The following is a 17,151-nucleotide window of genomic DNA, read 5'->3' as shown; positions in this document are numbered from 1 at the left end:
CGGGAGCATTCGATCCGCTTCCGGAGTGGTACTCCTCAGCCGATGGCAGTGGCGGCACTCCATACGCCAACCGGGACACGCATAATATGGTTTGTCGCCAGCATGGCCGATCTGACTACCTCCGGCCCTGTGCGGTCGGGTAGCCAGGCGAGCGTCGTCCTCAGGCCTCACGCCTCCGAAGCGAATATGCGAACTCGATTTGGCACCACCAACGGGTCCTCGGCGAGCCTCGCTGGCCCGGCGCCTGGCCTCGGAGCCCGATTTGGAGCGAACAATGCGTCTTCGACAAGTCTGGCGGCTCCGGCACCGGGGTTTGGTGCACGATTTGGTGCCAACAATGGGTCTTCGACGAGCCTTGCCGGCCCCGGGCCCGGGGTCGGATCGCGGCCGGGAACTGCAAACGGCAGGGTGAAACCGTGGGTCAACCCCTTGGATGTCCATTTCGCAAGGGACATTCCCTCCGGTCCGTCCACGCCCAGATCTCCGATGGTCGATTCCATACACCTCCCTCCAACTCCTACCACGGACAATGCGGAAACGGGGTCGGTGTTTGGCGAAGAGGCGGACGACATGGTGGACGCTGTCATGGCCTCAGTCAAGAAGCGGGAGCTGGAGGAGAAGAATGCTAAGAGGAGGGAGAAGGAATTGGAGAAGGAAAGGGAGACGGCTCGGCTAGACATGGAAAGGTTGGAGAGACAAAAGTCGACCGAGAGCACTTCTGACAGCTAGGGGGTTCCCTCCGCTCCACATTCGCCGTTGGAGCCACAGCAAAAGCCTTTCGGAGGAGCTGGTATTGCGAGGTCCTGTGTTCAGAGGTGACACGGACATGAGGCCTGGGAGCCGCAACGGGACAGCACAGGCCCCCTCGTGGCACCAAGGGCCGCCTCCCACGGGTCCTCCGACACAGTGTCTTCCCCAGCCCCCCGGCCAGGGGCCACCACGCCAGGGACCACTCGGCCCTGCTAGTGAATGTCGCAACCCCCGGCCTTCCCGCCCGGCTGCCAATGGGCCCGGGCCAGGACCCGGGCCTGGGCCTCGACTGAATGGTCCCGGCCCCCAACAGTTCCGCCCTAAAGGCCCCTCTCCTGGCCCTCCGGCGCAAGGTGGCCACTCTCGCCCCCCGGGTCCTACTCCTCAGGACACTCCGGAAAAGGTCTTTCGTCCTTACCGGCCACCCCCCCTACAGGGTTCGGGTCCCCTAGCGAATATGGCAGGCGGTTTCCGGTCACCAAGTCCTCCTCATGGCGCTTCCGGTGCTAATGGCTTTCGCTCGCAAGGTCCTGCGCTCCGGAGTGCCGCTGTTCGAAATCCGCCTCCCATTGAGCACCATGCTACTGCCGTGTTCAGTTCGGAGCCGGAAGCACCTGGGAGCAGGCGAGGCACGCCAGGCCCGGAAAGGCCAGGACTGGTGCCACTGATATCTTCATTGACCTCTCCCTCCACCGTGACATCGCCGTCTGGCTCAATCCGGAGACTCTCCGTCGACGACGACTCGGGGGAGCAGTTTGTGCGCCCCCTGATTCAGAATGTCATCGCAAAACGCGATACTCTGACGTCCAAGACCCCTAGACAGCACAGTCTCTCGATGAGGATCGAAGAACTGGAAAAGACACTCCTAAGCGCGCAGCATGCACACCCAGTGCCAAAACTACCAGGGTCGGTAGACAATAGAACCAGTACGAGCAGCAGCGTCTACAGCGACGTGATTAAGGACGATCATGACGACGATGATGACGATGGTCCAATCCTCTCCATCCACCCAGCGCCACTCCGCATCATGTCACCTCCGGTTCCCCGCGAAATGCCCCTGGCCCTGCCCCCTTGTACTACCATGTCACCTCCGGCTCCTATTCCTGCGGCTATCAGCCGGCCGCAAAGCCCCATGCGGGGTCCACCGAGGCGGGGACCACTGCCACGCCGGCCCGGGCTGGAAGAGTATGGCGTGCCTAGCAAAGTAGTTAATAGTCGTGGCGGGACGCCCACCCCCGCCTCGAGGAGTGGTAGCACCGACAACTATAGCTCGCACAGCTCCCCGCCCTCGCGGACGAACACGCCCCAGCTCCGGCATCCTAACATTAGGCGCGACTTGAGTCAGCCCAGTCCGGCGCCAACGGTCGACACACTCGAGCGACCACGCCCGAACCCTGTCGTTGATACGGGTTTCAAGTTCGACTTCGGCCCCAGCCCAGGGGTTATCGGGCCACCCACCCCGGACTCGACCACATGGTCGCTGGCGTCACCAGGCGGCGACGTGGGTTCGACGCTGCCTCCCCCAACCTCAGACCCATCCCAGGCACAGGTGAAGACTGAGGCATCGGCCAAGTTTACCCGCTCCAACGTCCCGGCGCCACTCAATTTGAAGTTCAACTTCTCCCCCGACGCGCCGTCGCGTGATCCGACCTTGGGTAGCCCTGGCGGACTATGGACGCCGCCCATTCGGTCGTCGCCCGCCGCCGGAACAACGATGGACGGACGGCCATCTACATCTAGCGGCCCTGGTGGACCAACCAGTGGTGGCGGGCTAGCCGCCTCCCCAAGCTTCCTCTCCAAGTTTCCTGCTGACTTATCCGGGTACGTCGACGATGACTCGGCGGCCTTCATGGGGATCGGCATGGCGCGTGGGCCCGAGTATTAGAGACGTCAGGAGACCGAAGACGTCAGGAGGGACGAAACCGAAGGCGGGAACGACGGATTCTTACGGGACTGGATTTATCTGAAGCACTCGTTATTCCCACACAATCATTTTCCTTGCGTTACATAGATCATTTGTCTGATACCATCTTTCCTTTCTATACCCCATCTACCAAGATTTTCCACTGTTACCTTCATAAGCATATCAGGATAGAGTTTACACTGGATGACACAAATGGTCAATTCATCGCATTACATGCTATCGCTTCAAACAGATGACCTGCCTCCAAAAAGGGGTATAACGCCAAACAAAATGACAACCATCACCACCCCCATTCTACAAACCCATTCTATCCCTTCCCCCCAACCCCTACCCTACCACCTCTCACCTCTCTCACCCCAAAAACCCGCGCACCTGGCCCCCAACCCCCTCCACATCCAACAGGAAGGTGTCGTGCCCGAACAGGCTCTGCACCTCGCTCAGCTCGTGGTGCTCCACCTGCGCGTTGCCCGCCGCCCGAAGCGCCTCGGCCACCTCGCGCTGCTGCCACGCCGGGAACAGGATATCGCTTGCCACGCCTAGCACCAGCACCGGGTGGGAGCGCAGGACGCCCAGGCCGGCGATTAGGTCCGCGGGGGGGGTTGGTGTGCCCATGCCTGGGGTGGTGGGGTTGGTGGTGCCGGGGGTGGGGTCGGGTTGTTGGGGTTGTTCTTCGTAGGGCTTGTCCGGGAGCGTGAGGCTGCAGGTTCCGCCGCCGGGGGAGGGGTCGTTGGGGGAGTCGGAGGCGGAGAGGAGGGCGCGCTCGGCGCGGCGCGCGGCCGTGGCGAGCTGGTTCGCGCGGCCCAGATCGAACAGGTCCATCGCTTTGCTGACGTAGAGGAGGCTGTTGGGGTCGTAGGTCAGGCAGAACTTTCTCGCCGGCGTGGTCCAGGTAGGTCTCGACGAGGAAGTCGGGGCACAGCGCCGGTGGCTTGGACCCGTCCGCCCGCCGCCGCCCGAACCGCTGCTCCCATTCGGGGCCGGACCGGTAGGTGATGGTGGCGATCTCCCGCGCCAACTTCATCCCCACGTGGGGCGGGACGCGCCCGTAGTAGAAGCCCCGGTTCCAGTTGGGGTCGTTTAGGATCGCGCGCCGTTGGACGTACCGCATCGCGATGCTGTAGGGGTGGCTGCGCGCGCAGGCCGAGATGCTCACGATGCGCCCGACCCGGGTGGGGAACTCGACGCCCGCGGCCAGCGACTGCATGCCGCCCATGCTGGAGCCCACGCTGGCGTGGAGGGTCTCGACGCCGAGGTGGTCGAGCAGCCGGAACTGCGCGCGCACCATGTCCTGGATGGTGAGGATGGGGAAGCGGGTTGCGTACCGCTGCCCGTCGAGCGGGTCGATGCTGGACGGGCCCGTCGACCCGTAGCACCCGCCGATGACGTTGGTGCAGATGACAAAGTACTTGTTGGTGTCGAGCGCCAGGCCGGGGCCGATGAACTTCTCCCACCACCCGGGCTGCGGGTTCTCGGGGGTTGAGTGTGCGTGCGACGAGGCTGAGAGTCCCGTGTGCAGCAGGATCACGTTGCTCCGCGCCGCGTTCATCTGGCCCCATGTCTCGTAGGCGATGTCGAACTCGTGCAGCTGGCCGCCGTGGTCGAGGAGGAGGGGGTCCTGGCAGCGGTAGGTCTGGGTCGCGCCGACGGTGTAAGATGGTTCCGGGCCGCTTTTGTCGGAGCGGGTCGAGGCTTGCTGCTCGAGGGTGGCCGAGCGGGTTTCGAGGGCGTCGAGGCAGGGGAACTTGATCGCGGGGTTTGAGGGTGCGCCGCTACGGCGGGTAGCCTGGCCGTGGAGGTATCGCGCCGCATTGGGGCAGGCGGGCTTCACGGTGTGGTGGTGGACGGGCCGCCGGGGCACGGCGGCAGTGGTGAAGACGGTTTTCGCATGTCGCAGGGTCGATGTCACTCGCTGCGACTTCATGCTGTGTGTGTCTGTTTGGCAACAAGAAGTGCCGGTGGGTGGATCAAGGACTCAGCTCGGCTCTGATATGGTAGGTAACCTGTAATCCAAGAGCTGCACATCAATTGTCGTTGTGGAGGGAGGGATATATTATGGGCGCCGGGACCCTTGCTGGGGCCGTTACCGGCGCCGTGGGTGTATTTCCAATTCACTGCTTCGGTTTCGTCCGAGTCTCCGTTTTGGGGTATTTCGCCATTTCACGTGCCTTCTTGGCATAAATGCTAAGGTAAGCGAGTGACAGCCCCGCTTCGACCCCTGTATCGTTTCAGCTCTTGGCGGATTGTGGGGTGATGTCATGCCCCACGCGTTCAACTCCCACGATGTCTTACAAGTACAAGGCACGAGCTATCAACGACGCTTCCCATTGCTGCCTGACCAGTTACTTTTGGAGAGCAAGTGCCTTACCTCTCGCTTCTATACAACACGGTATTCCTGAATTTTCACCAACTGCCAGTCTTTTTTATGACCATCGACGTAAAGTTCACGATTACGCTCGGCGCATCACTTCTCGCTTGTTACTTGTATCCAATCTGGAAATCAGGGAGAATGTCCACAACAGGCTCTAATGCAGCTGCCACTAGCAGTGCTGGGGGAGGTCGATATGACCCTAGCATCGTTGACGTTATCGTCGCCAAGGCCATGTTGACCAAGGCTCTCACTCTACCTCCTGAAATCATCGACAAGATTGTTGACCTCGCCGAGTACTGGCCACACACTACAACCGAACTCAATGGCACTACCGTGATTGCACGGGGGAATAATACCACTCTTGGGAGTAGCCGCACTGGGGCTGAAGATATGTTCCTAGTATGTTTACCCCGTGCCCCGTTGCGGCCTTTGTCCTCTAACTTTGCAACGTGCTGATTGACGGTTTCCCGGCCTAGCTTCGCTCCGTTCCCCTTGGGTTACATAACTGGAAGCGCGTCTCTCACAGTACCGACGATTCGGCGATTGAAAGAACACTACTGAAACCGCAGCCGCCTGGGGAAGAGTACTCGGCCGATGACTTCCAGCAGCTTATCGCATCGCCCATATCGCTACTCGCACAGCCATGTCGTCGCATCGTCTTCACCATTCGTAGCCGTGACCAAGGCTGGGGCGGCTCTCGAGACGACCATGGTACATACCACGGCTCATGGTCATGGTTCGAAGCTGGGTTGGAACGTTGGTGCAAAACCAGTCCCGCCCAAACAAGCTCGCCAGAGCAACCAGACCAAACGGAACAGCGGCTCCAAGAACCATCCCTGAAGCTGGACGACTTGTGCACCGTGATTCCAGAGGTGGAGTGGGAAGGAGAGGTCCAAAACGCGTACATCTTCAAGCACGAGCTTCATCCGTCCGATCAACTCAAGGTCCAGTGCAATCTGACAGCGGAGAAGGAAAGCCCTGGAGCACCGCGTGGTCTGGAGTTACACGGATGACGTCGACCCAGAGCGCGATGTCGAAGCTGCGACCAAACTCGAAAGACAGGGCCGAGGAAAGGCTACAGGTACCGGCAAATTTGTCCGCGACCTCAAATTGGGTGATGTTGTGACCCTCTGGTCCAAGGCGAGATTCCCTTCCTGGGCCAATTTCGTCGAGTCGGCCAAGATCGAGGTCTATTATGCTATTTGAGCATGTGCTTAGCACTGGCGTTTAGGTAAACGCATGGTTTCCTTTACTGCAATCTAAGACCTGGGTTCGTCAACATTACTCGGGGAATTGCGTTGCCTCGGTGAGACATGCATGTCTGTATCGGTTGGGTAGGACGAGAACGTGACAAGACACAGTCAAGTAGTAGATCATAGTCCGACCACATGCCACTTGGCAGACAAGTCTCACTTCCCTTCCTCCAGCCTCTCCAATTTCTCGCTCCGACCGCTACTTTACCCATCACTCCTCAGCTCTAGTCGATCGAGCTCTGCGTATCGGCAAGGCCATAGCCGTCCCACCTACCAGCTTCACAAGCCCTCAATTTGTGAGAGTGTGTGTTTAAGAGAGAGTGTATGTGTGTGTGAGCGAGAGACAGAGAGAGAGTTCTGCCTCGGTCAGGCCCACGTAACAAAACCGAGTTGGGTGGTTAGGATTCCGGGATCATGGAAGGTTTGGGTTCTAGGCCAATCTAGAACACGTAGCAAGTGCCAAAGAGGCTGGGCATGATGGGCGGCGGCGGGGTGGGAATTTCTGGCCAAAGTACATTTCTTTGTTCCACTCGAGAGGCGAGTCATGGATACCATACCATGCACAAGGCGCCAAATCAGACATCCACTACCGCGAGATTGGCGTCTCGCCAAGATCTGACCGCAGATGACGGTCTGCGGGTGAGGCTCCTAGACAAAGCTTGTTTTTCGACGGCCCAGGGATGAGCCAATGAGGTCGAAAGAGGTGATTGCTTCACTCAGTGGTATTCGTACCGTCATCCAACATGTATTTATTCAGAGAGCGATACTTCACGCACTTTAGGAGCGGAACACAATTCACGCCACCAGGGACAACACACTAAGAATTTTCCATTTTCATTCCTTCTGTCTGTATTCTGTAACGTGGGGGTTATGGGTATGGGGTATGGGGTATGGGAAGGGTATGGTATGGCATGGTAATGAACAAGTCTCTCTCTTTCCCTCCTCTCATCATCCTCTCTTGCCATGTTTTGTTCCGCTGCGCGCTCCGTTTCGTTTCTCTCGATACAGCAAAAACCAGACCAGAACCAGACGACCAGACAGTAAAGAACCAGAACCATGGTATCCCGTTCTATAAAGCCCATGATGCACACAAAAACATATGAGACACTGAAAGGGGGCAAAAAGGGGTAAACATAAAAACCCTGGCCCTCTCTTCTCCCGCAGTAGACCGACAACACAGACGCAGCCGAATACAGGTTGGTGAACCAACCAACCATCAACATCTCTTCCACTAGGATTCTGCTGCCCAAACACCCCTCGACCATGAACCTGAGCCGCGCCGAGTTGAATCCCCCTCCCCCCCGCTTTGCGATGCCCGGAAACGCCATGCCATCTCTGTCCGTACCACCATCAACCCAACCCGTCCATTTCTCATCGCTGATAATCCTAACAATGCTTCGCTTCGTCCCACCTCAGCGTGAACGTCCGCTTGTCGAGCTCGGCCGGTCGACAGAGATCGTGACGCTCTATGATTCCCGGAATTCCCATGACTCCCGCGATAAAACCCGCCGTGCCAGGTATGGCGGGCACAAAAGTGGCCCACTTGCCCATACTGAACCGCACCAACTCCTCCCCGAATTCGGGACAGGCTAAACTCCACAACGCCAGCCTTAGATGCGCGCCCATACAGTAGCGGGCTCAAATCAGATGACAAGATCCTGAAGAATCAAGGCAGCTGTCCAATAACGCAAGAGCCCTCAAGGCATACAGAGAGGAAGACCTTGCAAACTGGTGGATCAGAGACTGGAGCCGTGGACACTGAGGTATCCAAGAAAGTCCACCCAGCCGGCCAGCCAACCTGAAAGCCCACCCCTTGGCCTGGGTTGGCCCGATCTAGCCCTGAGGAGACCGGCATACGCGCGCTGGCGAGCTGACTAGCAGCTCAGGTACGACACCGCAATACCACCCTTGAAGAGCGGGTTGCTCAGCCACCCTTGCGGTCGGCGTCGTTTTTGGGCGGCGGCTCGCTGTGGGAGAAGCCGCTGCCATTCCCGCCACCGTTGCTGCTGGTCGCTGCGTTTTTGAGGTCCGCGACACCCTTCTTGCGCGATTTGGACTTTTGCCAGCCGCTGAAGGACTCGGTCTGACTCTTCGCGGCGCGGACATGCCCGTTTTCTCTCGCAAGCCCGTTGATCCTGTGGTCATGGGCGGGCGACCGGGTCGTGAAGTCTTGTTGATGTTGCTGCTGGCGGGCCGACGAGCCGTTCGGTGACCTGTTGTTATGGTTTGAGGACTTGTGCGAGGACTTGGAATATTCCTTCATCGAGGGCAGTCCTGGCGCCGGAGCGATGGGCGACGGTTCGAACCTCCGGGCCACTGTCGGTGACGGCGTGCGATGCTCATACACAGGGGAGAGATGCGGCAACTCCTGATGGACCGCAAAGTCTCCCATAGCTAGGTCCAATGGCGCGAGCTGCTGTCGAGTGTGGATCCGTGAAAATCCCGCCAGGTTGTTGGGATCCCCGGCGACCGCTGAATAAGGCAGTTGAACGCCGGATCCCATGGCGAGCCGTTGCTGGAATGATGCGTCCATCATATTCGGCATGGTGGAAGGGGAGCGATTAGTCGAAGAGCCGTTCACAATGACCGGCCGCTGCGACACTGGCGTTGCGACGGGCTCGGCGCTGCTGGGCGAGGGAGTGGTATGCGGCTCAGGCCACGTGCTGCTGGGACTCACACCTTGGATGTGCAAGGCGTTGTCATGATGGCCGATGCCATTGGTAGCCAGCGGTTCAGGGACTGCCGCAGGGTGGACAGGCCCAACAGCTGAGGCTGGCTTAGGCGCCGTTCCATTGACCACCAGGGGCTTCGATGGCAGCTTCCCGTTGGTTTGGTGAAAGGGGGTCGAGAGCAGCGGTGCAGAACTCACTCCGACCGACATATTCCTGGCATGCCCCATGGGCGAAGGCGACCGCGATGTCCGTTTCATCCTCCGATCGAGGACAGACTGGGGCAGTTGATCAGTCGACAGCCTGCGGCGCCCTCCTCCCCCCTGATTGCTCTGGCTAGGTTCGCCCGACGCCTTGCCGTTGCTAGGCGTGCCGTTACTGAGAAATCCATTTGCTTGTCGGTTCTGGCTCGAGTGGTCATTCACATAGTACCCAACGTAACGCGGGTCGTCGTCCTGGGGCGGCGAGTCCGAAAGAACCTTTGCAGACGCATCGTCGAACCCCAAATCACCTGCCTCGTCTGGGACGAAGCCGTTCACTTGGCGTAACTGCGACGAGGAAACCCCATTATACGTTTGGCTAGACGTTGAGTATGCGGCCATGGACTGCGACGCAGTCATTGGCGTCCTCGAAGCTGGCTGGGATTGCGACCTAAGGGTACCAGTGCCAGGGGAGGTGGCCGCGTCCGTTGCCGCCGCGTTACGATGGAGACTCCGGCGGAATTCAGATTGCCCGTTGGTTGTTGCAGCCACTGTTGCCGGCGAGGAAGGGTAAGTCGTGAATGCCTGGTGATAATACGGGGAGGGCTGGATCGGGAATCCGAAGCCATACATAAGCTCGGGTCGGATGGGGGCTGTTAATGGTGGGTTGTCGAAGGAGTTGGTACGAGAGCGATCCGTCGCCGAGGTATTCTGGATTCGTTGAGCATGGGCGAGTACCTGTTGTTGGTTGAGCTGGGTGTACAGCTGGAACCGCATCGACTCGTGCGCGGCTAAAGCATTGAGCGAGGTGGTCAAGAGCTCCTGGGGCACGGCGATGTGGGGGCTCTGCGCTTGGTACCACAAGAGATCCTGCGCAGTCAAGGTAGGAGGGAGTGTTCCTTGGGCGAAAGTTTGGTTGTTCTCGTAACCAACGCCAGACGACCCCCTTCGATTCGCGTTGTTATTCCGGAATTGCCGGCTGCTGCGGAACCCGCCGCGGCTGCGGCCGCCACCACCATGCTGCTGCGAAGCACTCCTCACCAGGATCGGCCTTGGCGCCGGCGCCGGCTTCTGCCATATCCTCTCCTCCTCTTTGGGATAGACGTACTCCTCGCAGCACTGTTCGAATTTGCCTTCCGCAATCAAATCAAAAGCCCTCCGCAACTCCATGTGTAGGCCCCGAAATGACGTGTCGTCGGCCGTATTCCCCAGGTTGCGTATTGTGTTGAACGGTTCCTCGATACAAAGGGCGTTGTTCGAACCAATATGCCATTTCTTTTCCGTCTTGGTTAGTAATTTCCCCGTTCGTATTGACAGGGCATGCTTGTCGTAGTCAAACTCGTGGGCGTAGAACCGAAAGAACTGGAAGAGGAGGGTCGCTAGGTTGTCCTTGTTCTTCGCGCCGAAACCTCGGAGCTTTGAAATGTCGTCAGCAAACTCGCTGCGCTTGCCATCCGCTTTGAGTAGCTTCAGGTTGTGCCGTTGGTGGAGCGCGGGCAGTACTGGGGGCTCGCGGAGCTGTAGAAACGCAATGATCATGCAAATCCAGGTGTAAGAACTCAGGGTCCCGCCGAAAGCTAGGTAGGAGGTGTGAGAAGCGGCGCAATCACGGTAAAATGAGCTGGGGGTCGCGAACCTGCATCGTTGATGATCCTCCTCCGCGTCCAGTATTTGATGATAATGGCCAGGGGTCGCACGCGGTCGTCAATGCTAACGTAGGTCCGTACCATGCGAGTGTTTTCCAGAGCTAATGTGTTGTTGACGTTCATGTCGCAAGCCAGGCTTAGTTCAGGGTCCCAAATCTTCACGATGGGCACCTTGGCAGACGAGACACAGACGACCTTTTCCATCCCATCTAGTTTCCATTAGGTTCTGGCCAAACGCGAAAGGGCGGGGAGGGGGGAGGGGGGGTTGCGCATACGCCGGTGCAGGAGATCGGCGATCAAGCAGACGCTCTCCAATTCCCGCCAGGGGGTAGTAATGCAGATGTCGACTGCGCTATGTTAGCGTGGACTCTATCCAGGGTCCTTGGAAACACCACCTACCGTCAGAGTCATCGGAGCATAGAAGGTTTCCTGACGACCCAAACAAGTTCACTCGGATATCGTGGCCCGGCCACTCATCGTTGAAGAGCTTCTCGAGCTTGTCAACCAGCTTTCGCCGGTTCATCTCAATCGCATCTGTCGGTAATAGCCTGCTGAACAACTCCTGGATGTGGCTTTCAAGTTTCGACTCCTCCTCGTCCGAGAGCTTGCTCTTCACCTTATCCGCGCTCAGATTTTCAAGCCTGTCCGTCCCGATGCTGTAGGGCATTCGGCGTCGCGAGTGGGGGATCGCGGTCTCGAATCGGCATCCTCCAAGCCTAGGGGGGAGTGGTCGAAGCGAAGGGACGCTGCCGTTTGTCTCGGAGTAGGCAGAGCGGGGGGAATGATTCTGCGTCGCGCCGGGCGAGTGCTCGCGTGATTCGAACGAGAATTTTCGGGGATGTTGGTGAGGCGTTGATGGTACCGAGCTCGACTGCGCGGCCGCGAATGGCGCGCTTTGGGTAGCCGAGGGTGGGAGCCGGGCGGACACGTCCGACGATTTCTTGGCCGCCATTTTGTTGGAAGGTTCCTTTCCCGATTTCATAAGCGCGCGTTCGGCGATCTCTGATGATTTCGCTGGCCTATTCCCATGACAGCTTTGGGCGGTCAATTTTGTGTGGGTGTTATCCTTGTTTGACACTTTAGAAGAGGACCGCGACCGCGTGGAGGGTTTTGTTTGCGGGGAGGAAACCACAGGAGGGAGTGGCGGCGTCTGCAAACCACCTCCACCGCCCCGGCCGGCCGAAACGAGTTTGTTGTACTGGAGGAGCTTGTCCTGATAGAGTTGCTGCTGGGGGAAGAGGATGGGGAGGAGCTCCAGCTGGGAGCCGAAATAGCCCGTCGAAGAATCGGATGGCGACGTGGATTTTACCCTCGGTGTTGCAGAGGCAGAAGGGGTGCCCGACCAAGCGTGGGACTGGGAATGATGCTTGGGTTCAGCCGCTACAGGCTGGCCGTCCATGAAGTCGAGCGTGGTGCAGGACAGCCCCAAGATCCACTTGCTGCAGGTTTAACTCCGGCGAGTGGCGTTGCCTGGTGCTAGGGATGCGTTGCAATGGGGATAGACCCTGCGCTTGGAATGCCCTGGATGCGGGTGGTGCCCGCGGGTTTCTAGCAGTTCGGCAACCTCTCTCGATTGTACTTCGACTGTAGGAACACTTGGTGAGGACAGGTGCACACGCTCAAAGACGAGACAGCACAGAGCGAATATGCCCAGACCCCTGAGTATCGGCCGAGCAACCACAAGAATGTCCTGACGATCTTCTACAGCAAAGCTGCTTGCTCCCAGTGCCGATCACCGACAGTATGTAAAATTCAACAGCGGATCCGATTCTGGAGGTCTGAAATGATTAAAAGTTGTTGATCGGTGCTCGTCGTGAATCCTGTCAGTGCGGAGCGATAGTGGTATGGACCGATAAGCTTCGATGGTCGGACGAGATCGCCGGTCGAGATCGGTCGAACGGTGGTAGAGATGGCGATGGAGCCCCGTTTTTTGATGCTATGTCGGGGACACGAAACGAAGCTTGGGGCCAGAGCGAAAGGCAGTTCGGTCAGGAGAGGTCCGTTGGTCCAACAGTGCGATCAAGCACGGTCAATGCGGCAGGACGATACTGGCCTGGAAGGAGCCGCAAAGACGATGGACCAACTCGGAGCAACCGGAGAAAGCCGTGGGGCAGAATAAAATACACGGGAATCTCGAGTCGTGACAATATTTGAGCGAGTCGACCGGAAACGCGTGCAGATGTGCAGGTGTCGCAGGTGTGGCAAGATGTATCGTCTCGTCTCGTCTCGTATCGAGTGGCTCGCCGGCGTGTCTGGGGGGTGAGGAGGGAGTCAACCTGCAAATCCGGGCAAAGGGGAACAAATCGATGCTGGCCAGCGTCGAGCTGGACGGTGGAGCAGCACAAGGGGAAAAGGCCGCTGACAAGGGAAGCAGATGTAAAAGTAAAAAAGGGGGTGCGGGCGCGAGGGGACGTCACTTGAGATGGCGGTTGACCGTTTCCATTGAGCGATGCGGCCCTAGGGTCATCGGTCGACACTGCGTTCAAAGCGGGAAACCTGAGTGCTAATGTTGCTTTGCAAGCAAGTGCCACACAGCGACTGGCCCCGGGGCCAAGGCTAACAAAAAGGAGTCTCCAATATTAAGCCAAGGCCGACTCCACAACCACATTTCCGCTCCACAGTGATGACCCCCCGACCAGTCAGAGGGCGTGCCTTGAGCAGGAACCAGCCCCGCCATGCCCCCAGCGGAAACCAACACTGCAGGGCCCTCGGGATCCGCGTGAGGGCGGTTCCCCAGAGGCACAGGGGGCAGTGAGGTCACAATGCTGCCGAAATCCACACAGAACAATCTCGAAAATGGTCAATTTGAGCGTGTAGCATTCCTCAAGGCCCTGAGCAAACCCGCATTGAAGCTTTCAACTCCCAGTCTCAATCAAGTACCTAATCAATTCACTTGTCTTGTATGTACCTCGGCCGTTTCTCCCGTCGCTTTGTTCTCCTTCCTCATAGCCCCTCTTTCCCACGTGGTGAGCTGTTTGGTCCTTTGGTCCTATAATGCCCGCTTTCCGGTTGAGAGTCTTCACGCGAGTCAAGAGAACAGATGCGCAATTTATTTTGCCCTACTTCAACAACAGGGGCAAGTTGGCTCTTGCCTTGGGCACTTGAAGGATTAAATCGCTTGATTGTCGAAATTTAGAACCCAAGTCGAAAGCGCGTTGTGAATGCCCTGCCCGGCTCGCTCCTTCCCGCATTATGTTTGTGGTTTGTTCTCGTTTGTTGATTGATCCCAAATCTGATTTACCAAGAGAACCTTGGGTTCCAGGTTCCAACTGAGCGGATCCCGTTTCATTCAACTGAAACTCTCTGTCCTAGGCGCCGACCTAGAACTCCCCTCAGGTTTGCATCTCTCTCTTCCCCATCACAATCTCACCTCAGCTGCCGTCCGGTTGCACAACATGACGCCTGGAATCCGTCACAATTCGGCCCACTTAACAGCGTTTTATGGTTCAATCGAGTCTTTGTTTCACATCCCCCTCATTAGTGGTGACAGCCGTCTCCCAAGCCCCAACCAACTCAACCAGTCTTCTTGTCAGATCGATTGAGCCGCAGCGAAATGCGAGACCAGAAACCCAGCCATTCGGACTGCCCCGGGGTTCCGGGGCAGTCATCGGCGAGAGGATCCACCCAAACCCGACGCATTGGCGGCGAGAGGATCCTGGCAAGTCCGTAGAACTCGTCTGCCGTATTGTGCCTGCTCATCACAAGCGCAATCCATTGAAGAAACCTTGGGGCGGTTCACTTGCAGCATCTGATTGAGGGCATGAGTGTTCCCAGCACACTCATACGCAGCTGTCTGCTTCGCACCACGTGTTGCTTACGGCATTCCTTCGTCTCGGTCCCCGCCGTTACGAGATGAGCTCGCACAGCCACCTGCATAACCGGGCACTTTCAGCAGGTCTTTCATAACGATACCCTGGCTTTCATTCCCGTCGTAGATCTGAAGATCATTGAAACCGGAATGAGCCGGGAAACCGTGACTTCGCAGACAACTCCTCCATACTAACTATCGACATACAAAGTAATTCTCTCTCAAGAGCCCGGTTCATCAACAAGTAAGTGCCCCACCGAGCCTGCAATCCGTATCTGGAATCCTTCCCGTTCTGTCCGGTGCGCGTCATGCCCCTCGTACTAGGGCCTCCAACACCCCGCAATCGGCGGCGGCAGACTTTGGGATCGGGCGGCCCCAATTTGGGCATCTCAGCGTATCGCTCACTGATATTGCATCCGCTCGATTACTTTATCCTCGGTGCCACCAGTCTTGCTCAGACGTGGGTGGTGCGTCTCTGGGCGCGGCTAGCTTAGCTGTGGGCGGGTCGACGCAACCCCAGGCCGATCAACCGAGATGGGAAGAAGGCCTCACCCTATATATCCGTCGGTGCAAAGTAACCCCCGTCTATTTCTGTCTCAGGAACCCGGAAAGCCCTGGACTCGATTCGTTCACGCACATTGTTCTAGATGGTTTTTCCGGTGCAACGAAACCCAGGACCGAAACACGATGACCCAAGGTACAAAGTTCATCCTTCCGGAATGGACGAAGGGCACGAATCCTGAGCGTCCATCGGTAAAGGCAGAGTCGCGGAGGCCGTCATCCGCACGTTCTTTTGGGCCGGCTTAGCCTGGCATGGCTCCAGACTCGCCGCAGGAGAATCCGGGGGCTTCTCTAGATCCTCTCCTTCTCCGGTCGTTATCGAGTCATTTTCGAGTCAAAGCCACACGCAGCTACAAACACCGCAGCACCCAGCAACGCAGACCACCGTGATAGGCTCCAGGTAGTTCCGACCTGTCCTCGAGCATCCACAGATGACCCAACGGTTGGCCAAGGCCAAACAAGGCTGAGAGGGTTGAAAACCCCCGCAGTACCCATCCAATCGGATCGAAAGTTCTGCTCAGGGACGGCTCGCTCTCACACGTGGCAGGGTGGGGGGGGGGGGTTGGCAGCCTTGTCAGGTCCAGGCCGAGCCAGGGGCGAAGCGGCTGAGCCAGTGGCCTCGTCGGGAGCAGCTGCAATTTTGTCCCCATGATTTCTTCATATTACTTTAACATTACAGGACTATCTCCTGAAATTCGAGCGCCCCGTACACACTGTAATTTCCATTTGCAACGATGTCCCCTAGATCTTTTTTTCGAGAGCATTCTTCCCTCCTGCCTCTTCGGCGCCCCCAACAATCGGCCGACAAAGCGCTAGTTGGGAACTGTGGGCTCCACTAACACTTGGGGAGTTTGGCTGCAGCCATGTTAGCCCATCCAACACGCGAGTCACTCGGAGGGAGGGAAAAGACATACAGGCACTGCAGTTGTTGTCGGTAAAGTGGCCGTTGACATAACACGAGTAATCGCGGGTCGACGCGTAATGCCAGCCGCTGTGGAAGAGGAATCTGGTCAGCCAGGGCCCAGAAACCGAGATCCAGTCTGCGATTTACAGCCTGGGCTACGATGAACACATACCAGTTGACGGCCCCATTCAAGGTGACGCATTCTCCGCTCTTGTAGCACGGGTACCAGAGAAGAAGGCCGTTTTTCAAGGTCTGGACCACCTTGTACCCGGTACCCGGGCCCGATCGGCAATTCACACCCGAGGGCGCGTTGACAATCCTGCAGATGCCGTCGGTGCGGGGGTTGAGGACGTCGCCGGGGTTGCGGGATTCGAGATTGTCCGCGCTGGCAATAGGGCTGGCGCTGAGACCGATGGGGAGGAGGGAGGCGACGAGGAGGGGGATGAGCTTCATGGTGGTGGTGGTGGTGGTGGTGGTGAGGGTAGATGTTGAGGGCGGTAGTGGGCTTGAGAGGTTGGGTTGCCTTCGAATGTCTGCATTTTCGTGGAGAGAGAGGGAATGGGAAAGCCCTTTTATGTGTGACTTTTTTGCTGTCGGCCTACCTCGGCCGACAAGCATGGAGCGAAGGTGGTGGGACGTGAAGGGAGAGGTAAGACGGTGAGATTCTTCCCGGCGCGTTGTCACGATGCCAAAGCCAAAATCGGAAACTATTCGTAGTCAAGGTGAGATGCACCCCAAATGCCAAGCGCTTTCATGTGATCGCCGTGCCTCCTCCCCCACACTACCTCGACGAAGTCTGGCAGTTGAGAAAACTCCAAGGGAAAATGGTGAGGGTACCCGCCGGCAACTCGGATCACGTACCTTCCCGCCCTCGTTTTCTTCAAAAAACAAGGGTAGGATGGAACGATGGCAATTTTCAAGAACGGAAGCGACGTCCTGTGCCGGAAACAAGCCAATGGCAGTTCAATAGCGTGCATGCCAAGCGATTCTTTCCATCCCCCAGCAACCAACACGACCTCCATCTCAAGCGAGCCGACCTGTAAACGCCTGGAAGTGTGCCTAGGGCAA

At 58.0% G+C, this 17,151-nt stretch overlaps 5 protein-coding genes across 5 annotated transcripts; 2 read left to right on the top strand and 3 right to left on the bottom strand.

The window, feature by feature from the left end:
- Positions 1 to 102: 102 nt before the first annotated feature.
- On the top strand, positions 103 to 2,635 carry CHGG_06154 (uncharacterized protein; the record flags this gene model as incomplete). The annotated part of the gene is made up of 2 exons (XM_001222248.1): positions 103 to 686; positions 769 to 2,635. 2 exons carry the CDS (start codon positions 103 to 105, stop codon positions 2,633 to 2,635), a joined length of 2,451 nt encoding a protein of 816 aa, XP_001222249.1.
- Positions 2,636 to 3,025: 390 nt separating this feature from the next.
- CHGG_06153 (uncharacterized protein) lies at positions 3,026 to 4,595 on the bottom strand (the record flags this gene model as incomplete). Its single annotated transcript, XM_001222247.1, has 2 exons — positions 3,026 to 3,515; positions 3,610 to 4,595. 2 exons carry the CDS (start codon positions 4,593 to 4,595, stop codon positions 3,026 to 3,028), a joined length of 1,476 nt encoding a protein of 491 aa, XP_001222248.1.
- A 359-nt stretch (positions 4,596 to 4,954) lies between these two features.
- Positions 4,955 to 6,055, top strand: CHGG_06152 (uncharacterized protein; the record flags this gene model as incomplete). Its single annotated transcript, XM_001222246.1, has 3 exons — positions 4,955 to 5,030; positions 5,089 to 5,441; positions 5,612 to 6,055. The coding sequence occupies 3 exons, from the start codon at positions 4,955 to 4,957 to the stop codon at positions 6,053 to 6,055; spliced, it is 873 nt and encodes a 290-aa protein (XP_001222247.1).
- A 2,164-nt stretch (positions 6,056 to 8,219) lies between these two features.
- Positions 8,220 to 11,762, bottom strand: CHGG_06151 (uncharacterized protein; the record flags this gene model as incomplete). Its single annotated transcript, XM_001222245.1, has 3 exons — positions 8,220 to 10,741; positions 10,801 to 11,019; positions 11,210 to 11,762. The coding sequence occupies 3 exons, from the start codon at positions 11,760 to 11,762 to the stop codon at positions 8,220 to 8,222; spliced, it is 3,294 nt and encodes a 1,097-aa protein (XP_001222246.1).
- Positions 11,763 to 14,323: 2,561 nt separating this feature from the next.
- Positions 14,324 to 16,536, bottom strand: CHGG_06150 (uncharacterized protein; the record flags this gene model as incomplete). Its single annotated transcript, XM_001222244.1, has 4 exons — positions 14,324 to 14,501; positions 14,629 to 14,813; positions 15,862 to 15,892; positions 16,256 to 16,536. 4 exons carry the CDS (start codon positions 16,534 to 16,536, stop codon positions 14,324 to 14,326), a joined length of 675 nt encoding a protein of 224 aa, XP_001222245.1.
- Positions 16,537 to 17,151: the final 615 nt, after the last annotated feature.

This window comes from Chaetomium globosum, genomic scaffold, assembly GCF_000143365.1.
Source record: "Chaetomium globosum CBS 148.51 scaffold_3 genomic scaffold, whole genome shotgun sequence".
NCBI lineage: Eukaryota > Fungi > Ascomycota > Sordariomycetes > Sordariales > Chaetomiaceae > Chaetomium > Chaetomium globosum.
This window is presented reverse-complemented; position numbering and strand designations above follow the sequence as displayed.